The 24,119-nt window shown below is 34.7% G+C and overlaps 1 protein-coding gene and 1 non-coding gene across 2 annotated transcripts; one reads left to right on the forward strand and one right to left on the reverse strand.

Annotated features, from left to right (window-relative positions):
* The first annotated feature begins 322 nt into the window (after positions 1-322).
* Positions 323-24,000, forward strand: FAM133B (family with sequence similarity 133 member B). Its single transcript, XM_010979676.3, has 11 exons — positions 323-451; positions 7,802-7,899; positions 9,663-9,741; positions 10,420-10,494; positions 10,628-10,660; positions 11,089-11,151; positions 11,624-11,716; positions 13,050-13,100; positions 17,690-17,782; positions 20,247-20,294; positions 22,387-24,000. The coding sequence occupies exons 1-11, from the start codon at positions 428-430 to the stop codon at positions 22,471-22,473; spliced, it is 744 nt and encodes a 247-aa protein (XP_010977978.2). The 5' UTR covers positions 323-427; the 3' UTR covers positions 22,474-24,000.
* Positions 13,933-14,004, reverse strand: TRNAT-GGU (transfer RNA threonine (anticodon GGU)). The gene has a single exon. It is a non-coding gene; the product is annotated as a tRNA-Thr (tRNA).
* Positions 24,001-24,119: the final 119 nt, after the last annotated feature.

The raw sequence follows: 24,119 nt of genomic DNA on the forward strand, positions 1-24,119 counted from the left end.
ACATGCATACTAGACCAGAGTGAGACGAAGCAGCTCCTGAGATGCTACAGCTGTCCTTATTCACAATCTTAAGAGTCTCTAGAAACTCCTAAAGCATCTACCCAAAGTGCATCGGGAATGGAAGAGAGCAAAACAATCCAAGGCCAACGGAAGTGAGCTGCCTTGGCGAGCCTGCTACATTACTAGGTGGGTGGTAAAGAATAGGAATCTCCAGGCAACCCCAGGGAAGTGCAGGTGATCCCGGGCACCCGCCTCTCCTCCGAGACGGTAGGTGGCGCTGTGGCCGGGCGCAGGCGCCGGGGCCGCGCGGCGCCGCTCTCTGGATGTGGTGGGGAGTTGGCAGCAGGACCTGCGGCGGGCCCATTCCACAGCCTCTCTGGCCTCGGCTCCCTCCGTGGCTGACCGTGCGTGCGCTCAGTCCGGCACCATGGGGAAACGGGACAACCGGGTGGTGAGTACCAAGTGGGGAAAGCAGTGGGGTGACGCGGGGCTGGGCAGCAGGAGAACGGGATCCCTCGCTCTTCTCGGCGGGGCCTGAGGGTCAGCGGCGGCGCTCGGACCTCGAGCCTGGAAACCCAGCAGCCCCCCCACCCCACCCCGCGTCGGCCCCATACGCGCGTGCGCCGCGCACGCAGTTGGCGCCTTCGAGACCCCACACTCTCTTTCCTCTTCTCTCCTGTTTTCTCTACACCCCCTCTCACTGGCGCACTCTCTGGCAGTGCTCTCTGGCATCCTTCCCTCCCACACTCGGGCCAGCGGTGCCCAGTTTCCAGAGCCGCAAGGGCTCGAGTCCCCTGCTGTAAATAAGTCCAAAGTCTGAGCTCCTCTCACCCCCTATGGGGATCGTCCTCTAGCTCCGCGCCCCTCCCGTGCTCACTCGGGTGGGATGGAGGCGCTGAGGCCTCCGGCGCAGCCCCTGCACCCGGGGGCCTGCAGCGCGCCCAGTTGTAGCGGCAGGCGGGCTCCCGTTTGAGAACCAGAATGGAAGCATTTGGCTTCGTGCCCCAGCGCCCAGCACTGCCTGGTACCTGGTGGGCCCTGTGAAGGAATGAATGGCCTGATAATCGTTGACTGCAGTCAGGTACAGACTAGAATGTCAGTTTGGGTCCTTTGGGAGTTGAGTGACCTAGGATAAGTTACTTTTCTTCTTTAAGCCTCTATTTCTTTATCTCTAAAAGGGGATCAGTGTTGTCCGTAACTTTGCAGAATAGTTGAGACTACAAAAGGCAAGGTGGCCGGGCGAGTGCTTGAAAGTTATTATTCTAGTTAATAAGATAAAAGTGATACAGAAGTAACTAATGGCAGAAGGAATAAGAAATCATATCTGATAGAAATTTGAGGTTCTGAGGGCATTTTGACAGGCAAAGATAGGAGGAAGATCTAGATGACTACTAGCATGGTTTGGAAAGCCCAGGTTATAAATCAGATTGGATGGGCCATAAACTTACGGGATTAGCAATAAATTTAGGTTGCAGCTTTACAGTTTCTAGCCTTGGCTATGATAGAATTTTAAATCACTGAGCAGGAAAATGAAAAAAGTAAATGCGGTTGAAGCTAATGTACTAAATTTAATGAACTAGCTTTTTTTAAATTAAGCGATCATTTCCTTTGCGGGTTTGGGGTGGGGGGGTGAAGTGCTAAAAGAGCTTTACTTTTATGAAGTATTTCCTATCTTCAAAACGTTTATTTTAACTTTATATAGTCTTTAAAATTAAAGATGCCTAGGAACCACAGTGGTGAACTTTGATTACAAGGTTGAGGAATGTTCTTTTCTGCTTTCCTGGCTGTAGGTCAGACCTTGTGGTATCCTGATTGTCAAAGAGTTGGTATGGTGTTCTCCTGGAACATCCTTAAGTTTCAGGTGTTGAGTGTTTTGGCTCTTTAATGACCTTAGGTCTTAAGGGTTTATAAATCACCAAACCTTGGGTACAGTTTTCATGCAGAAACCTAAGATGTTTTGTTTTACCGGCAAAAGGTGTTGGTCTACACATCCTTTTAAAGCATTTGAAAAACTTCAAATTAGCTTCATTTACTAGAGCATATTGATAATAACTTTGGGCTCTACTTATTACTTGGTATCTTGTCTTAGCACAGGGTGTTGTGGTAGCATTTTATATGCTCTTGAAAGGTTGTGGAAAGGAAACCAGGAAATTGAGAGGTAGAAGACAGAGATTGACTAATTCAGTCTCCTTGCAATGGAGGAGGAGATGGAACTGTTTAAACTGGAACCAAAATAACCCCCAAAATTTGGGTCATCTGATACTTAGTTCAGTATATCGTAACTCTTAATTTTAAATAAAATGAACATTTGCTTCTGAAAGTAATGGCATTTTTTCTTTTTTACAAAAAGATAAAATTCATAGTTTTAGAGATGACAGAATTGCTTTCTAAAAAGCCATAAACTTAAGGTTGAAGGTTTTTTTTTTAAAAAATAGGCTTTACTCTTTAGAGCTGTTTTGGTTTCACAATGAAATTGAGCAGAAAGGACAGAGAGTTTCTCATGCTCCCTGCTCAGAGACATGCTCAGCCTCCCCTGCTTTCAACCCCCACACCTGAGCCGTATGTTTGTTACAGCTGATGAGCCTACACTGACACATCATTTTCACCTGAAGGCCTCAGTTTACATTTGGGTTCACCCTTGGTATTGTACGTTCTTTAACAGTTTTGTGTTGTTTTGTTTTTTCACTGAACATTTTAATTCTTGAGATTTGTAAACGGCTCTTAAATTCGTGCTAGCCACCCTTTGTGCCCACTGTTTCCCAGAAGTTTCCTTCGTGTTCTTTTCTGTTACTGAAACAGATATATCCTCTAGATAAAAATAGGCAATCAAAGTAACAGATGAAGTTCTGCACATTTTGTGCTTCGCTTCGCTGCATTGCTCTTTTCCTAGCTGCCCACTTATATATTCCCTTGAGCTGAAATTGCTGTCCTGAGTTTCAAAACAAATCCTTTTCTGTTATCCAGTGCAGCAAATTGGAGCCACAGACAATTCTAGTTACATGTGAATATGAGTGATTTAAAAGGTCACAGTATTTAAAGGATTAAGTCATAGACATTTTAAGAAATTGCACAGTTTCTTTATTTTGATCGATGCCCAACCACCCATGCCTTAATGTTAGGAGCGTTATTTTTCATACCTATGCAAAATAAATGAAAGAGCTTTTTTAACCTTTGTGAAACAGTTTTTCTGTTTTTAAAACCTTTCTTTTGTGCATAGTAAAAAAGGAGTACTGTTGCTTAATGATTATGAGCAGAGTCATAATCAGGTGTTTTGCAAGGAGCCTGTAAGATGCACTTCATAAATATTGCCATTATAATTGAAATAAATGGAGATATTTGGAGTGTACTTAAGCAGACTGAAGATAGTATTTATGGTCAAAAGCTTGAAAGTTAAGCCTTATTTCATATTAAGTGATAGCTCATGTAATTGTACCATAACTTGTCTATAATTAATAGTCCTTAGCATGCGAATATACTACTTTATTTCATATTCCTCTGAAAGGTAAGCGATGAGTTGGTATGACATTGGGAATGCAGTTTCACAGTAGACATTAAAACACAAAAATATTAATGTACTTTTAAGATATATGCTCAGAAATTTAAAGACTGTAAAACATGGTAAATGTAGTGTTTAGAGTTTTTTTTTAAATTAGAATGAAAAATTACTGCTCTACTATCTGAATTTTTATGTGAAGACAATTCAGCTCTCTAAATTAGAGTGGCAGTATTGTGGTTGAATTTTTTTTCATTTTGTTTACTATTAATGTTATGGTAATGTTTGCATGTAGTACTTTCTTTTTTTATTGAGTTACAGTCAGTTTACAATGTGTCAATTTCTGGTGTACAGCACAATTTTTCAGTCATACATGAACATATGTACATTCATACTCCTATTTTTCACTGTGAGCTACTACGAGACCTTGAATGTATTTCCCCACGCCGTACAGTATAAACTTGTTTGCGTGTAGTATTTTTGTTTTATAAAGGTAATGAGTAATTTATTTGGTTTTTTGTTTGGGTTTTGGGGTTTTTTAATTGAAATATAGTAGATTTACAAGGTTGTGTTTGTTTCAGGTGTACAACAAAGTGATTCGGTTGTACATATACATATATATTCTTTTTCAGGTTCTTTTCCATTATAAGTTATTACAAGATACTGAATATAGTTCCCTGTGCTGTACAGTAAATCCTTATTGTTTATTTTGTATATACTAGTGTGGATGTGTTAATCCCAAGCTCCTAATTATGTCTCTCCCCCACCCCTTTCCTCTTTGGTAACTATAGTTTGTTTTCTATGTCTGTGAGTCTGTTTCTGGTTTGTAAATAAGTTTTTTTTTTTTTTTTTTGATTCCACATATAAGTGATACCATATGATATTTGTCTTTTTCTGTCTGACTTACTTCACTTAATATGATCATCTCTAGGTCCATCCATGTTGCTGCAAATGGCAGTATTTCCTTCTCTTTTATGACTGAGTAATACCACATTGTGTGTATACACCACATCTTAATCCATTCATCTGTCGTTGGACATTTAGGTTGCTTTCATGCCTTAGCTATTATAGTGTTGCTGTGAACATTGCAGTGCATGTATCTTTTTGAATTCGTTTTCTCCAGATATGTGCCCAGGAGTAGAATTGCTGGATCATTTTGTTAACTCTATTTTTTGTTTTTTAAGGAGCCTCCATATTGTCCTCCATAGTGGCTATACCAGTTTACATTCCCACCAATGGTGTAGAGGGGTTCTTTTTTTTCCACACCCTCTCCAGCATTTATCATTTATGGACTTGTTAATGATGGCATTTCTGACTGGTGCGAGGTGATGGTTTTGATTTGCATTTCTCTAGTAATTAGCGATATTGAGCATCTTTTCATATGCCTGTTGGCCATCTGTGAGTTACTTTTTAAAATTTTGTCCAGTGTATGAAATGATTAAAAACTGACAACTGTCTTTACATTTTGTTGCACATGCATCTAGAATTTTTTTTTAATTTTTAGCCATTTATTAAAATGGCATCTGTTTCTTGGCAACTTGCTTTTGCTTTTCACCTGAGAAATCTTGGACATCTTTCCATGTCAGTAATTATAGATCTACCTTGTTCTTTTCAATGGCTACATAGTATTTCATTTTGAGAGTATACCTCAGTGTATTTAATGAATCTCAATTTGATGGCTATTTGAGTGTTTTCCATTTTTCCTATTTTAGTAATATAGTTTTGAGCATCCTTGTATATATTTATAGCTTTGGAAATTAAGTTTTTACTATTTTAAACTTAAAATATTTTACCATTAAGTACTGCTAAAGTTATGACATGATACCAAAGAAGTGAGAAGGTGACAGATATTACACTCCTGTTTTAAAAGTAAGGATCTTAGCTTGCACATTGTACTTGCTTTTGGTTATTATGGTTGTTATTGTCATTCATTGGACCAACAACTGCTCCATTGTGGTCTCTGTTGGTTGTCATTTCCGCATGAACTGACTGAAATTCTCAGCAAAAGCATGAAATAAAGGAATGAAATATTTAAGGTCATAACACTTGATATAAAAAAATTACTATATTCCTCTGTCTTCAGAGTTGCATTTGATATCCACATGTAGCCCTGATTCTGTGAATGTCTCTAACCTTAGGCGCTCTAGCATTAATTCCTGCCTGTAAGAAAGTTATATTAAAGGTTTAACTTTTTCATCTCACGTAATTAGGCAGTATCCAATTGAATGCAGATAGTTCTCAGTGTGTTGTTTATAGTGGTTTTATATTGTTTACTCTGCTGGAGAAATCTGGAAACATTTGTTATAAAGGTGGGGATTTTTGTCACTTTTACAGATTTTGTTAAATAAAATGCAGCAGATACATTGTACTCTTCTTTTGGAATGTTATGTTATTCGGTTTAAGGCCTTAAAATTAACCTTGGTAATAGTCATTTTAAACCAAAATTCTTTTTATTTAAAAAGTGGAAGAGTTTTTATAAATGACTTAAATTTAATTTGGAAAACTGAATGTGAGGATCAAGGGGTTGAAACTGAATTAAAGACCAGATTTTTTAATATCTTTTTCAAAGTGAATTCTAATAAAATAACACCTCTTTGCTAGACACTATCATTAACAAAGAAACCTACTTTATGTTGTCTCAATATGTTTTTAGAAAAAGTGTCTAAAAAATGTGTTTTTCTGCTATAGTAAGTCTAGTATACACAGCTTAATATAATTTTTGTGGTCTCTTTATTATGTGGAAATAAACATAACATAAAATTTCACTGTTTGAACCATTTTTAAGTGTATAGTTCAGTGGCACTAAGTACATTTACAGTGTTGTACAACTATCACTCCTATCCATTTACAGAACTTTTTCATCATCCCAAACAAGAAGCTCTGTACGCATTACGCAATAACTTCCAGCCCCTGGTAAACTCTGTTTTCTGTCTCTATGAATGTACTTATTGCAGGTTCCTCACATAAGTTGAATCATACAGTATTTGCCCTTTGATATCTGGCTTGTTTTACTTAGTATGCTTCCAGAGTTCATGTGTGTTGTAGCATGTATCAGAGTTTTATTCCTTTCTAAAGCTGAATAATATTGCACTGTATTATATATCACATTTTCTTTATCCACTCATCCACAGATGGGACATTTGGGTTGTTTCCACCTTTTGGCTGTTGTGACTACTGCTGCTGTGTACATGGGTATACACATATCTGTTTGAGCCTCTGCTTTCAGTTCTTTTTCAATTCTAGTTAGAGGTGTGATTTTTGGATAATCTGGCAGTTCTGTCTTTAACCTTTTGAGGAATCATCAAACTTTTTCAAAACAACTGCACCATTTTTAATTCTGACCAGCAATGTGTAAGAGTCCCAGTTTCTCCACATCCTTAATGATGCTTGTTATTTTGTTTTTTGATAGTAACTGTTCTAATGGGTATGAGGTGGCATCTCGTTTTGATTTGCATTTCCATAATGACTTGTGACATTGAACATTCTTTTACATGCATATTGGACATTTGTGTATCTTTTTTGGAGACATGTCCGTTTAAGTCCTTTGTGCATTTTTGAATTGGGTTGTTTGGGTTTTTTGTTGTCAAACTGTAGGGTTTCTTTATGCACTGTGGATATTAATCCTGTATCAGGTATGTGATTTGCAAATATTTTCTTCCACTATGTGGGTTGTCTTTTCTTTCTTTCTTTATTTATTTTTTGGTGTTATTTTGGTTTTTTGGTGGTGGTCTCTTGTGGATTGTCTTCTCACTCTTTTGATAGTGTTTTTGATGCACAAATGTTTTTAATTTTGACGGTCTTGTTTATCTATGATTTCTTTTGTTGCCTGTGCATAATTTAATTTTTGATGTTAACAGTTTGCATGTAAATTTGCTATCAACATGGCACTGTATTTCCTGAAACAGAAGATTTGGTGCAGTAAGCAATGAATTTAGAGTTAGGTCTTCTTTAACTTCTTTGAAACTGAGCTTTTTTGTTTACCATTGAGCTTAGTATTACTACCCTCAGCTTTATTGGGCTTTGGGAGGAAGCACTATAAAGGTATCTTACAATAGAAAAGAGGTATCACTATTCATCAAATCTCTGGTAAAAACATTTTCTGTGAAATAGTGGTATTACTCATATCCCAAATTTTTGAGGCTTAATGGAACATTGAATTTATTTTTTGTAATGAAAAGTTGACTAATCAGATTATTCATGCTTAGACATAGTACACATTTATAATAAAGATTGATTGATGAGTAAGCAAATGAACTTTTGCAGTTTTAATGGTTATTTTATTGGAGTTAATTTTGTTTTTTCCTCAAGGCCTATATGAATCCAATAGCAATGGCGAGATCAAGGGGTCCTATCCAGTCTTCAGGTCCAACAATCCAAGATTATCTGAATCGACCAAGGCCTACCTGGTATTTGTGAAACGATTTACCTATTTATATGGTTTTCATAAACTTTTTGAAGGTTATTGTTACAACTTTTATTGATTGCCAAGCAGTTGGTAGATACATAATTTTTCGAAGTGGTATCTGATATGTGCTTTTCTGTTGAATGTATAAAGCACATGCGTGAGTGTAAAGCAAACGTTAGAGAACGCACTACCCAGAATAGCTAAAGCTCTGCCAGGGAGCCTTTTATACCAAACACACCTCCTAAAAGAGACCTTAACCGTGCAGTGTTCTAAGCTATTTAAATGGTAGGTTTGAATAATTTCACCCCTCCCTGAGATGTAACTAGGTGTTGAGAAAGATAATGTTAGGCCTTGTTTCCAGTTTTATCTGCTGGCTTTTCAGTGAGTTAGAATTTCCCATTATAACATTTTTGTTTGAAATTGTTTGTTTTGTTTTGCCCTTGTTGAATGGCTCTGATGTTTTGTAAATAAAGCACCAGAGCACTGACATTATTTTTTAGTATGTCTTATTATTAAATACCTATACTCCTGACGTAACGTAAGACAAGCTTCAGAGTTGTTAGCTTTGGACTCCTCCTAAGGGCCCCTGAGAGCTGGGCAACTTAGCTGCAAATTGTGTTGTTTACACATAACAGAATTCTTCCTTTGAGTTAGCTAGGAAGTCAGCTGTGTCTCCCTCTTCGAATGTTCATAAGTGCTATTGTTTACTGTTGCAGCATACCAGAAAATAAATTATCCCAAAACAAAGTACACTTTATCTTTGAAATTGAGGAGAAGGGATGCACTTTAAAGGGGAAGTGCTTAAGCAAGTGTATGACGTGTGGTCAAAGGTCCCCAAGACAACTCTCAGGTTGGGTAATTCACTAGGATTCACAGAGAGTTGTACTCATGGGCAAGACTGCCTACAGTGAGAGGATAGCAGCCGCAGTCAGCAGAGGAAAAGGGTGCTTGGGGCAAGGTCCAGGGGAGACTGGGTGCAGGCTTCCAAGGCTACTTCTGCAGAGTCACACAGGATGCATTTAATTCCCTTAGCAGTGAGTTGTGATAACACGTGTGAGATGTTGCCAGCCAGAGGAGTTCATTAGTGATTCAGTGTGTCCAGGTTTTTTTTATTGGGGACTGATCAGATTCTTCCTGTCCGATGGCAGAATTCCAGAGTTCCAGAAGGAATGCAGGTGTCCATAAAATCTATAGCGTTTGTATAGACAGGCACAGTGAGCCACTGTTACCAAGCGGTGATACCAGAATCCAGCCAGGGCCAGTGTTTCTTGTAAGCAAGTACACTATAAAATGGGTGACTTAGTAAGAGACTGTAGTAACTCAGTCAGACAGACCTTAACTCACCCTAACACTGAAACTCCTAGCTTTGTGATCTTAGATCTCTTACCTTCTCCAAGCTTCAGCTTCTTAAGCCCTAAAATGGGGGTAAAAATACTACCTTTTCTCATAGGATTGTTGTGAAGATTAAAGGAAGATGTATTTAAAGCAGTACCTGTTATATGGAAGAACTCAAATGTTTGGTGTATTGGTTTTTATAATCCATTTTTAGAAGAGGAGTGACTAGTGTTAGCTAATAGGCTTTATTTAATTGATCTACAAGGATATGAACAAAGAAATGTTAAATGTAAACGCTGGAACTGGTATGGGAGTTTATTAGGATATTTAAGAAAAATTTATTTATGAAATTTTTGTTGTCTTGTTTGTAAAGCCTCCGTCTCCAATTTGAGTTGCTTGAAAATTTGTTTGTACATTCTACTTTTTAAGGGAAGAAGTGAAAGAACAACTAGAAAAGAAAAAGAAAGGCTCCAAGGCATTGGCTGAATTTGAAGAAAAAATGAATGAGGTTTGTAAATTGTGCCTTTAAAAAAAAAGACTAATTTTTTTCTTATAATAAGAAAAATGAAATCATTTTTTAATAAACCACAGATTTGGGCCAAGCTCTTTAGGTTTAAAGGGGCTCTGTATTTTGGAAGTGTTTTTGTTACATTGAGAACAGGTTTGTATATAAATATTTGATTTCTTAAAAAAGAAATAGAGAAAAGCCATCTTATAATAATTTAAATTATCTTAAGGTTCCTCAGTGTTAGAGTCTTCCCTTTTCTCCCTTCGTCCCCAAGCCCCTGTCTTATCCTGGAATGTCCATGGTAATGATTGCTTGTTTTGATTGCAAACATGTATGTGGTATTTCAGCCACAGTATGGAGTAATTCAACTTTTACTGTCTGGAGAGACAGTTGTTAAAAAGAAAAAAGTTCTCAGACTCAATAATAATACCTACTCTTCCTTTCGTTATACAGTGAAGAACTCCTACCCTTTAATATTCTCTTCGAAAGGAGCTAGGAGAGGCTTCTTTGGTGACAGGGTAAAGGATTCTGGCATCTGCATTTTGACTGTGATTAGAGGCTGGGATGGGTGAGACGTGGTAGAGGATGGAAGGGAAGGCAGCAGTGGCTGTCTCTGTATATTTAGATGTACTAGAAGGGGATGGATAGCCTCTGATGGTGTTTATAACTTTTCTGCAGAACTGGAAGAAAGAACTAGAAAAACACAGGGAGAAATTATTAAGTGGAAGTGAGAGTTCATCCAAAAAAAGACAGGTAATGCCATTTTTAGTTTATTGCTGTTCTTAATCTCACAGTTGGGTTTTCATAGTAATGGTGTGCACTATTAGTGGATACATTTGAAAATACGACCTTAATTGGATTTGTGCTTTTATGTGTTTGCTTTTAGAGAAAGAAAAAAGAAAAGAAGAAATCTGGTAGGGTGAGCAAAAGTTTTCCATTTTTCTAAATGTTGCAATCAAGAGCCTACAAAAAAAGTGAGACTAATTTGTATAACCTGAATGCTAACTCTAGATGAGTCAAGGAGCCTGGGGTCCTTTGGTAGTTATGGGTGGTTTTGTTCTGTTAGTGATAAAAGAAAGGTGCCACCCTCCTTATAACCTGGTAACTCCTTTATTACTAATAAAGAGGGAAAATTGACTACTGTGCCACATCTGTTGTTACTTTGTTGTGCTTTTTGTGTTTGTATGTATGAGACGATGTGAGATTTGACATTTTAATATTTAAGTGTTAGAAATATGGCATCTGTTTCTCAGACACTAGATTGGTTTCTTTAAGCATTTGAGAGACTTAGTAAAAGAAAAAAATTCCTGCATCTCACAAGCTTTCATTGTTTTGTGCTTGGTCAAGTATTCATCTTCTTCTTCATCAAGCTCTGATTCTTCCAGCAGTTCTTCGGATTCTGAAGATGAGGTAATGTTTGCCTGTAGTGATTCATGAACTAATATGTCTCTGATATCTTTAATGAGAAGAGGAAACCCATTGTGAAATATCTGTTAGAAATGTTTACTTCCAAGTCTTGATTAATTATCCATAACTGAGAGCACTGACATGAATAAATAACCAGATATTTAAATATTGGTTATGTGTATTTTTTAGATTCCTAAATTTGTCTTGTTCATTTAAAAATATTGGTAGAAGAAATGGATTTAAAAATCTAAAATGCTCCTTTATATAAGAATTACATTTAACTCAAATGAATTAACTTTTTTTATAAATCAAAGTGATGTAAATTACATTTAAAATATTAATTAAGTAAAACATACATATTTAGAAACTGGTCCTTTCATTAAGTTTTGTTCATTGATAAAGTTTTGATGTAAATAAAATGCATTGTTACATTTTTGTAACAGAAAGCAAATGTTTTTTTAAATCTTTTATATAGGATAAGAAACAAGGAAAAAGGAAAAAGAAAAGGAAGAGCCGTTCACATAAATCTTCTGAAAGCTCCATGTCAGAAACTGAATCAGACAGTAAGGTAAAATTATTTAGATGAGTAACATTTTGGATAGCAGACATTTAATTAGGTTTTTCTTTTAGTTCTTTCTATCTTAAATTGCTCTTGATTTAGAAGTGAGATACTGTTTTTGTACTTGGATGCTCTGTGCCACTTCATTGATGTATTTGATAATATTGTACATATAGCACTTAATTGTTCTCTAAATACTTTCACATACAGGTCTCTCCATGTCTCATCACTTTTATGACAGCTTTATGATATAGCATAGCAGACATTATTTTTCCCATTTTCATAAATAATTGGGAGTTCAGAGAAAAAATATCTTACTTAAATTCATATAGCTAGTATTAGAATTGGAAGTTGAATCTGTCTTCTAATATCTGATCCAGTGTCCTTTCTGCTCTACTGTACCTAAATCTGTTCTGTACTATCCAGAATTGTCAGGTGCAGTTAACTTTCAAACATTAGTGGGAATAAGAAATACATGCAGGTTACAGTGAAAATGTAGATTCCTAGGACCCATCTCCAGAATCTGATTTAATGAGTCTGATTAGGCTCAAAAGTAGATTTTTTTAACAGATGTTCTCTGTGATTCTGATGCATGGTGTCCATGGGCCACAATTTGACAAGCGCTGTCCTGGGGTTCCAGGAGAACAAAGAACTATATGATTTTATGGCAGATGCTACTTGCCCTACTGAGATTTCTTCTGATAAAATGCCTGGTGTCTAGAAAATATTCGGTAAATGTTGGTTTTCTCTATCTCAAAGGAGAAGAACCAGTCTAGTGATCCTGATAGCTAACATTTATTGAATGCCCACTATGTATTAGGCCCAGTTCCAAACACTTGACTTACTAACAGTCCTCTCAAAAACTCAGCGAAGTAGTTATTTGTTTATCCCACTTTATGGTGAGGGAAGGGCTCAGAGAGGTTGACAGCTAGAACTGAGAGATTCAAAAGCAGAAATTCTTGCCTCCCCACCTTATAAGGAGAGTAGGGAAATCAGATTGATGTCTGCGCAGTGTAAATTAGAACTCCAGTGCATATGACCGCTATAGGCAAAAATAAGCAATAGCATAAAGTCTTATTCTAAAATAAACCATGTGGTTATGCAGACAATATCTGTCATTTTAGATGTAGATAGATTTGACATACAGCCAGACAAATGAAGTGTCATTTCTTTACAAGCACGAATATACACAACATATATTTCTCCTTTATTTTCAGAATAAAATTCTGATACGAAGTAAATTTTTATCAGTCATAGAGTAAATCTCCGTTTTGGTATTTTTGTCCTTGTGCTATAATGCTGTATCTTTCAAATTTAAAAGTGATACATATTTGTTTTTTAGGATAGTTTGAAAAAGAAAAAGAAGTCAAAGGATGCAACTGAGAAAGAAAAGGTAATTTATACTATACAATGCCCTAAGATACTTAATTTACTTCAAGAATTACTTTGAGAAATTAATGAGGTATTCCCCTTTTTAACTTAAGAGATTTCTTTTGCTTTTATGGGATTTCCTGTTGATTTAAGGATATTATTTATTGTATTCATTATTGAGGGTAAAAGACAAGAAGAGTATTTCTGCAGAGAATTTCAATTTGTGTAGATTAATGGATTATCTCAGATTAAAATTCAACATAATGAAGATTTTAAACATTTCCCTTGTTTCCTCAAGTCATTTTAAAGAACGTCCTTTTAATTAAAAAACACAGACTTCTGTTTCACACTGAGCATACATAGATAATTTTGAAAAATCTTTTTTCTACTCTAAGTAGATGTTTTAATCTTTATTTATAGCTTTTCTTTGCTTAATGCTAAATTTAACCCTACCTAAGTTCTCGATTTACATTTAAAAATCTTCCTGATTATGAAAAATGAAGAAAAGCCTAAAGAAAGCAAAATACTAATAAAAGGAAACTGAAGACCAGTATCACTATATTTTATTGTCTTTTTATATCATTTCTTAAAAATTAAGGTGAAATTCATATAATATGCTGTTAACCGTTTTTAAATTACAATTTGGTGGTATTTAGTGTATGTACAGTGTTAGGCATTAATCACCGCTCTAGTTTCAAAACTTTTTCATCATCTCATTAAAAACAACTCATATCCACTGAGTAATTAGTTCCCTTCTTGCCATTCCCTGGTAGCCTCTAATCTGTTTTATGTCTCTATGGCTTTGTGTGTTCTGCATATATCATATAAATTTATTTTATTTTATTTTCCCTTAACGGAGGCACTGGGGATTGAACCCAGGACCTCATACACACCAAGCATGCACTCTACCACTGAGCTATGTCCCCCAGCCCCCTGGATATATCATATAAAAGCTGTCATGCTATATGCAACCTTTTGTGTCTGTCTTCTTTCACTTAGTGTAATGTTTTCGAGGTTCATCCAAGTTGTAGCATGTATCAACATTTCATGCCTTTTTACAAATGCATGTAATATTCCATTGAATGTGTATACCACAATTTGTTTATCCATTCATTCGTTGATGGACATTTGAGTTGTTTGTATCTTTTGGCTAATATGAATAATGCTTCTGTAAATATGCATGTTTCTGTGTGGACATAGGTTTTCATTTCTCCTACGTGTATACCTAGAAGTGGTTTTTTTTTTTAACAAGTTTGCAAATAAAACTCTATTAACACAGTAAAAAAAGAAACCATATTGACCACATTGGTTTAATTCCAAGTATCCAGGGATAAGAAATTTATTGAAATAAATTGTCATATTAACTAGTCAAAGGAAAGAAATCATGTGATTATTTTAATAGTTGCCAAAAGGGTATAATATAATTTCAACAGAAATTTATGATTTTCAGAGCCATTATAAAATAAGAACAAGTGATTACTTTCATGTTTTTAAAAAATTTGTGAAACTAAAAACTGGTAGTATATAAACATGAAATATTAAAACAACTGTACTCTGATGTTGAAGTACTTTTCAAAATAATATAAGGTACACATATAGACACACATAATAAATAATATAATACACAAATACCCATATACATACCAATTAGAATTAACAAGTAATGTACATTTTGTTATATTTGCTTCAGGTCTTATTTTATTCAGGGGAGGGGAAAGTCCTAGGCACTCTCTCCTTCCTTAAAGGCAGCTGTTTCTGCATTTATACATTCTTATTACATAAGTATGTGTTCATAAATAGTCATATTTTGTATTTTCAAAATGGTATCATTGTGTTTCCTTCCGAAACTTGTTTTTTCACTCAACATTGCTGTTGATGTTTATCCTTGTTGTTACAAGGATAAGGTTGTTTCTTTTGCTTATAATATTCCTTTATTTTAATTCATCACAGTATGTATTTTTGTTCTCCATTTATGGATATCTACATTATTTTCATTCTTTAGTAACACAAACAGTGCTGCAATGGCTATCTGTTACCTACTTCTCTTTTTCCTTAAGTTATCATTAATTTTCTAAGATATACCTGGAACTATAATTTCTAGGTCCTGGGCGGTACATACATTTAACTTTGCCTACATTTTGTTCAACCAAAGTGCTTGTTATTAATTTGTACCCCTATTAGTAATGTATGACAGTACCCTTATTCTACATGTATACTTGTCACACTGTGAGACTTCCCTTTTAGCCAGTTTAACATGTGAAGATATTTATTTGCTTATTAGCCATTCACATTTCATTTTCTGAAAATTGCCTATGCTTGATCTTTGCCTGTTTGTCTGTTTGGTTTTTTAATCTTGCTAATACGAAAGAGTTACATACTTTGGATGCCAGTCTTCTTTCAGACACACGATTAGCATCTTTTGGTCTATGGCATCTCAATCTTGTGTAGGATGTCTATTATTATCTTAGAAGGTTTTAATTTTAAGTCATATATATCGATCATTGTTCTAGCTCCATTTTTATTTTAAATTGTTCTGAAAGTGCTAGGCAATGCAATACCTAATTAGAAAATATAATGGAAGAAAATATTTCATTTGTAATAGTAACAAAAAGTATATAGGAATATCTTAAAGAAGTGAGCAGGATTATTTGAAGAAAACTATACAAATCTATTCAGAGATGCATGAAAATTTAATAAATGTTCCTGTGTATGACTTGCCCTACGAGAAGTTAAAACATTTTTCATATGCTTTGATTAAAACCATAGATGTGGTACAGGAATAGAGAAAACAATGAAACGGTGTAGAGTTCAGGTGAAAATTTATAAGTATTTGTGGAATTTAATATATGATAAAAATAGTGTTTCTTGGGACAAAATGACTAGCCATTTGGGAAATATAAAGTTGAATTCTCCTTAAGGCCAGATAAATTCTGAATAAGTCAAAGATGTAAACGTATGAAAATGCAACTAGAGAAAGACAGGGTAAATATAACATTGTAGTGGGAAGGGCCTATACCTCAAAACTCAAATTTTTGACCACTTAATTCAAATTCTGAATGGCCAAAAGATACAGATTACGAAAAATAAACCATGAACAAAGTTTAAATATAATTAACAGACCAAGACAAACAGCTAGGAATACGTAAGACAAAAACTTGGTGATCTTCAATACTTTAATGAAAGCAAATACCTCACATATACATAAAAATAGGTAAAATACATGTTTAGGCAATTCTTAAAGAAAATATGCAGTGTATTCTAGTAATCTCAGATTGTTATGACTGATAACTTGATTAAAGAGGCTTTTTGGTAAAGTTTGATTCATGAATGAAATAAACAATTGTGAGGGTTGTGGGAGAGTGAGAAAATCATTTGGATGAAGGCTACTTTGGCCTTTAATTAGCTGTTATTGTTAGATAAAGATTTTTACCCTCACATACCCTTTACTCTATTTCAACTTTGTTTTTAATAGCAAAGAACCCATATGCCTGCCCTCCAGAGGGAGATGGGTTAAGTAAATTGTATCAAGGGCGGCCAAAAATGACGGTGTAGTTGGCATGGAAAGATACTATTGAGTGAGAAAAGCGGGTTCCAAACAGCAAGTATTTATGTAAAATTGTACATAACACACACACACAGATGTTTCCCAAAATCCCTGTGGTGGGATTTGGATGAATTTTCTTACAAATTTTTACCAAAATAATAAAGCCATTTGCAAAACAAAATTAAATCACCTATAATCTAACACATAGATTATCACTGTTAGTTTGTTTTCTTGTTTTATTTATATCCTAAAATTGGGTTCGTGCTATATAAAAAGGTTTATGTCATTTTTTCTTTGTAGTATTAGGTGGTGAGAATTTTTTTCCATTTTGTAGTTTTGTTGTTTTTATTGTTAAGAACTACTTCATACATAGGGAGGAAGTAAATCGAAAATAGTAAAATGACAACCAGTGTATTCCCTGTGCAGCTTTAATAAATTTTAACATTTTGCTATGTTATTTCAGATATTTTCAAAATGTTTTATTTCTTAAAATATGTAAGTCCTTGAGTACTCCTCCCAGTCTTCCTCGACTCTTCTTCCCCAGAATTATGTATACTTATCATTAATTACTTAGAGATTAAGGGTGGTGTTTTTTATGTGAATTTAGCACTTTAAATACACTTAAGGAACTACTGTGCAGAGATCTTTTTAGATCATTACAAATAACTACCTATTGATTTTCTTTTTTGCAACACTAGGCCTTTCTGATCCAACCCTGAGTAGAAACTGGATAAAAGAGTTAGACTGCAGAGGACCCGAATCTTAATACCATATAGTTTCTTACGACTCTTTAAAATTCTGTCATGTGTAGTTAAAAAAAATAAGGAGGATATTACATCTAAATGGATATAGTTATTTCTTTTCAAATTATTTAATAAAAGCTTTGCTTTATTGGAATTAGGAATTAAATCCTGATAAATGTCACCAATTTTAGACATCTGTAAAATGAAAATGAATAATTTTTGTGATAATTGGAAAATTTTGAAAATAGGACTTAAAAACATAAAATTTGTTTGGCATAGTATTATATCTTTCTGATTCAATATACATGTATTTATTTTTCACAGGACATTAAAGGACTCAGCAAAAAAAGAAAGATGTATCTTGAAGATAAACCTTTATCGTCTGAGTCTCTGTCAGAATCAGATTATACTGAGGAGGTAAGTTCATAATCAAATCCATTTTCTTTACCTTAAGATGTTTATTTGATTTCACTAATATGAATTATTTTTTTTAATTTTATAAATATTTGATTTACTCACTTTTCTAATATAATATGAAAAAATGCTATTTTAGCATGTTGTATATTTTTATAGAAGATAATAATATGGCTTTTATTTTGATAGTCATATTTCCACATACCTTTCCAATCCAGATCTTTTTATTCTAATATTTTCTTTTAATTGATGACATGAAAGATACTGTATAATATATAGCATATTAAAACCCACCATTCCCTTGTTTTTGTTTAGAGCTCCTCTTGAAGGAATAGAAAAATGATGAGGTAGAGCAGAAATGTTGGCATAACCTCAATTTTCCTCTCTAAAATGAGGGAGTAGGGTTAGATCATCTATACAGTCCTTTTCAGCTCTAATAGCCTTGTCTTAGATTTTGTACTCTATTGGAATTAGAGTCCATTCTTAGTTAAGTTTAGGCCTATAAGTTAATCATCTTTGAAGTATTTCTCTGGTTGGACTTGATTTCCTCATTTGTAAAATAGAGCCGTTATTGTCCCCATTTTGTAACAGTATTTTTGTAATCCTCCTTAAATGAAATTTGTAGCTAATATAGCCTGCCTATACACATTTTTATATTATCCCCTAACAGAAATAAAAAATGAACACAAGGAAATAATAACATGTAATTTTAATAAAATTATATTTCACTACATAAGCACTTGAGTATAGTAACACCAGAAGACAAAATATTAAGATGTAACAAAATTCAGGCTGTAGCGGGTGCATTTATGTATGCCCTTCAAAAACTGCATAGTAGTGTTGTCTTCAGTGACACTTTTGAAAATGGCGGATAGTTCTCAGTAAAGCTCTGAATGAAACAAAATAGTCTTCCCCCTATTTATATGATACTGCTCTTCTGGGACATTCACTGTACTGTCATCCTTTGACATCTGTGGAGGATTTATTCCAGGACCCCTGTGGATACCAAAATCCGCAGGTTCTCAAGTCTCTTATGTAAAATGGCGTATTATTTGCATGTAACCTATGCACATCCTCCCGTATACTTTAAATCATCTCTAAAATACATATAATAACCTAATACAATGTAAATGCTCTGTATAAATAGTTGCTGGCATGTGGCAGTTTCAAGTTTTGCTTTTTGAAACTCTTTGGAATTTTCACCCCCAGACATTTCTGATCTGCAGTCAGTTGAATCCACGGATGCTGAACCTGTGGATATGGGGGGCCAACTGTATCTTAAAACTCTATACAATTTAAATGTCGATGCTCTTGTACATAAGATAAGAATTGTCACTTTTATTAAAGTGTACGTATGTTCCTTACAAGAAAGAAAAAAACCTTAAAATGCTATACAAAATACTTTGTATTCATATTTTAATAAATTTAGTTTCTGTATTATAATTGGGTTGATTACATGAATGTCAAGCAGGCTGTTCAAAAGTTAAATATCAGGGCTATCCTAGACGTTGCACGACAACACCCCCTGTTTTGGCCTGGCTAATATGGGTGCAACACAGCGACTGACCCTGCCCCTCAGTCACTGTGATGACAAGAATAACCACAAACACAATAATTTTCTAAGTGCTTTCAAGAGAAAGCTACCGCCCCCCTATTGAAAGCTAATGGTCTCTAACGCTTATATGTTCTATTCCTTTAGTCTATTATTTGTGCTATTGTTAGTTACATTTTCATATATATAATATGTAGTCATCTAACAGGTAAACCACAATTCAATATTTAGGCAATTTTTGTCCTTTAGTATTCTGTTGTACTAATTATGTCTGTCTTAATATAAAATGTTACATTTGGATTTAACGTTAAATACACATGGCTTTAGCAACTTTGAATTTGATTTAAATCCAAAGTATCACACTTTAAATATCGAAATATTACTGGGGTCATAATTTTTACTTCAAAAGATTTTAATCAGTTCACTTATACTGAATATGCTATAAATGTGAGTGTGTGTGTGTATGTGTGTATATATATATCTACCCTTTATTAAACACCATAGACTAAGAGGAACACCTACTATATTCCAGGCACTCCTCCTTGAGGGTAGATATTATTTACATTTTACAAAGACAGTGAAACTGAGGGTAATACATAGCAGAGGTAGGATTCAGAGCTGATGTTTTTTATCAGCTGTACCTCACTGTTGTTTTTAGATGCTAAAAGAAAATATAAGCGAAGCCCTCTAGGGATTTAAATTTTTAATTTTCTTTCCTTTAAATGTTTTTCATTGAATCCTTATTTTGATATAACAGGGGTTTAAGGTATATAACAAGGCATTTAAAATATTATTTTGTTGTCACAATTTTTTTTGCATAAAAATTTTAAAGATGCAAGGTATATTAGGGAATTTTTTAAAATGACTTGAGTATAAGTTACATATTTATCTTCTCCGTAAATCTTAACTTTTTAGGTACGAGCAAAAAAGAAGAAAAGCAGTGAAGAACGAGAAAAAACAACAGCAAGTATCACTTAAGTTTTTACATGACAACAGTATAGCTGTTTTTGTTTAATACAAAGTGACTCATGGTAAAGCATGATTGCATTTACTGGGAACGAATATTTATTGTGAAAGGGTGGTGTTCAGCAGCTTCATTTAATGGGTTGGAGAAAGCTAAATTGGCTCAGGTAAAAGAAAGAATACCCTAGTAGCAAACATCTCTGTTTCCATTTCAGTATTTTACTGTTAAAAATGTAAGCTTAAACTTTTGTTTGACTTTCTTAAGCTCTAGTAGGAAACACAAGAGTAAAATATGATGATTCCCTCCATCTTTGACAGTGAGTCCCTCCAGATCAGCAAACCCGGTCAGAATAGAAAAGGGCTCTCAGAGCACAGGCTGCAGCAAAAAATAAGCAGGACTATGACAACATAGATGATTTGCTAACAAAGGCAATTCTTTTGATCATTTCTAAAGCCAGCTCTGCTATTACACAGATTGAGAAGTAGGAAAGGAGAAAAAAGGAAGAGGTGAATAAGGAAAGTGGAAGTTGTATCCAATGAGAAGCAGACCAACCTAGACAAAGGATGTAACAGGTGATCAAAGAGTAATGCGGATCGTAACGGGAAAGTAATTTAGGAGCACTTACAGAAGTGTGGGCTATGGCCTTTGAAAGCATTTTCTTAGGGAGAGGTAAAAGCAAAATGAAATGACTTTCTTGGTGCTTCAGGTGTGGAGCGTGGAGTTAAAGCAAAGAGTAGAGTCAGATAGCTTAGATATTTGGTGTAACTAAAATGATGAATTACTGATGCCATTTACTAGGATGGCTAAGAAAGGATTTGGAGAGAAAAATTAAGCATTTTTTATGGTAATTTTAGATATGTCTGGTAGGGCTGCAGTCTTGAGTTCAGAGCACAGGGCTGGATATGAAGATTTGATATGAAAGTGGTATTTAAAGCATGTGACTCGGAGAGCGTGTGGAAAAGAAGGGAAGAAAGCCCCAGAAGGTTGAGCAGAGGAAGAACTACCAAAAAAAATGAGGTCTTTGTGATAGAAGAAAAGCAGCAGAGTGAGGCATCATGGAAGCCAGGAAGAAAAGTGTTTTAAGAACAGACTGGTTTACTGTTCTTTTATGAAAAAGTAATCTATACTCAAAACATTTTTTAAAGCCCCAGCCTGAGATTCTGGACTCTGTAACAAAGTGCCTGTGTATTTGGACTTGTAATGAAAAGAACAGTAAATATTTGCTTAGAGCCACAAAGTGGTGGTAGAGGCCTTGGGTAGGGGTGGGAGGAACTGCAAGAAAGTTCTGATAGATGAGGAAATGGATAGGAAGCTTTGCTTTTGCCACCTTAACGTGTATCTTCTCTTTTCTTGCTTTTTACTTTCTCTTGAACATCAATAAGTAGCGTATCATTGATACCACCTTCCCGCATACCTGTTTTCTGAAAGTTCTGCCGTCTCTTTTACAGAAATAGAGTCAGATTTCAGCAAAATTCTAGCTTCCTTTGCCTAGTCACAATTCGACCACTTTTACTAGGCTTCAGTGACCTTTTCCTTTAAAAATCAAGCATATGTTTTACTAAGCTAAATAAGACTTTTCTGCTATACATCAATATTTTGTACCAGTTAGCTGTTAATTTAATAATTAGGTTTACCAGTCTAAGAAGTACATATCTGTTCCTGTTTACTTAAAAGTAGCAGGCTTAGTGTATTCGTTCTCTGAAGACTATCATTTTACAAACAATTGTGTTTTGCTGTGATGTGATGATTCCTTTGCAGTAACTACAATCACTTCACCTTTAGAAATTAGATAACATGAAGTATAGCAATTTATACCATAATTCAATAGAATTTATTTTCTACAAAAAATTTTATTAGCAGCTACACTCATGTACTAATGACTTAGAGTTTTCCCTTATCTTTTTGAAAATTGACAAGCACTCTCTTGGTCCTCATATTTATATTATCAAGACTTTGGGAAATGTTTTCAGTAGCTTACTTGCTTGTGTGAATTGTTTGAAATAACTAGTAGCTTAGAAGTACTCATGGTAAAGTTGTTTTTAATTTGCAGGTCTTCATGTAGATACATCTAACATGGAACTATCTTTTCAGGAAAAAACAAAAAAGAAAAAGAAGCATAAGAAACACAGTAAGAAGAAGAAAAAGAAGGCTACTTGTTCAAGTCCTGACTCACCATAACATAAAGAAGAATCAGGATTCACTTAAAGAAAGTGCAATGTCTAGGGAAATTGCAACTGTGAAATTATGACATATTTACTAAAGTGCATGAATTTTCTTGTTTTTAGAATTATTCCTGGACTATTCAGTAGCCACTCAGATGCCGCTGTGTGAAAGGGCCATAACTGTTGCCTGCTGCTTGAACATCTCTTTTTTTCTCTTCCAGTGCTTAATAACTCTGGGAGATAATAATATACTGCAGTCATACTAGTGGTTAAGATATTTGGGAATAAAGTTAATTATTTTTGACTAGAAGTATCTAATGATAAATCAACAGAAATTGAACCTGGGTACATCATTAAGATGTAATTAGAAATGAACAGATGACTCTAGTTAACATTTTTGAAGTAGGGATTACATTGATATTTCAAAATCCTTACTCTGTAGATAAGTGTATTTTGATTTTTCCACTTTATACTTTTATTTACCTGGGGAAGGAGCTTTTAGGGTTGGGGTGGGGGGGTGGTTTGCTATCACTTTAGCTAGCAGAATAGTGTGCCTTTATCCTCACACATCTTATTTTTGTGGACACAGTAGCCATGCTTCATGGAGAGGTCAGAGCTGGGTATGGCAGTCTTGCCCTTTACTGAGCTTAGTGACATCCTTGGACTCTCGTATGCTACTTTGAGTGAACCAGAAAAATAGCCTTTTGCAGCATGAGAATGCCCGAAAGCTCTGGGATTTACCTCCACTTCAATAATACTGAATGTTTTTTAGCATTAGAATGTGTTATAACATTTGAACTAATTTTGACTACACTTTGGCTTTGGAGAGGAATCATTTCAAATAGACACTGGTACTTTTTGAACTTGATAGCTAAAGATTCTAAAATGCATGTTTTATACTGTTACATTTTAACCAGTCAGGAAATTTTTATGTAACCAGTGATAGTTATTTTGTTTTTTGTATGAATTTTGTTTAGGCTGTAATGTTTAGCTTTTTATTAACCCCTTATTCTTGCTATCTTAAATTCCATACTGTGTTTAACAGCATACTTGCCAAGATATTTAGCATGTAAAAAGCAGGTTTTTGATGTTTTGTTTTCATTTTTTGGGTTTTTTTTTTTTTTAACAGCTTCATATTGAAGCTGAGACTTACCATAAGCAAGTTAAGTGGCAGGCTTGGTATGCTATGTCTTGTTACATGAAGCTCTTGCCAGAATCTTAGTAAATACAACATTTTAAAAGTTTGTCTTTATATATTCACAACAAATTATAAGTTTAAATTTAAGTGAGAATTACATTATTGCTTTTCCTGTGTCATTTACTAAGATTTTGTGATTCATATCTCCTGCTGACTTGTTTACTAGTAATGTTAAAAAGAATTGAGAAATCATTTTCACTTTACCTTTTTATATAATCAGGTAACATGAAATATAATTTGATGTATAATTTTGCCTGTTATAGAGGGTGTGCTAATTATAGTGGTATATGCACAAAACATTTTGGCATGACAAGAAGCTGAATAAATAGCTATTTTAATTAAAAATAGCTGTGTTTTTATCAGCTCCCTTTGGGTCACAAGTAAAGTTAAAGGTTAAGAAACACTAACTAGGTGTTAAGTGGTAGATGGATAAGACATGTCCCCGAGTTCTTAGCTGTAAAAAT

Source organism: Camelus dromedarius, chromosome 7 (genome assembly GCF_036321535.1).
Source record: "Camelus dromedarius isolate mCamDro1 chromosome 7, mCamDro1.pat, whole genome shotgun sequence".
Classification (NCBI taxonomy): domain Eukaryota; kingdom Metazoa; phylum Chordata; class Mammalia; order Artiodactyla; family Camelidae; genus Camelus; species Camelus dromedarius.

Excerpts from the sequence above, each read along its gene's own strand:
- FAM133B (XM_010979676.3), top strand. The coding sequence starts at position 428 with ATGGGGAAACGGGACAACCGGGTG. Across the intron at positions 7,900-9,662 it reads AATCGACCAAGGCCTACCTG|GGAAGAAGTGAAAGAACAAC; the intron begins GTATTTGTGAAA and ends CTACTTTTTAAG. Across the intron at positions 11,152-11,623 it reads CTTCGGATTCTGAAGATGAG|GATAAGAAACAAGGAAAAAG; the intron begins GTAATGTTTGCC and ends TCTTTTATATAG.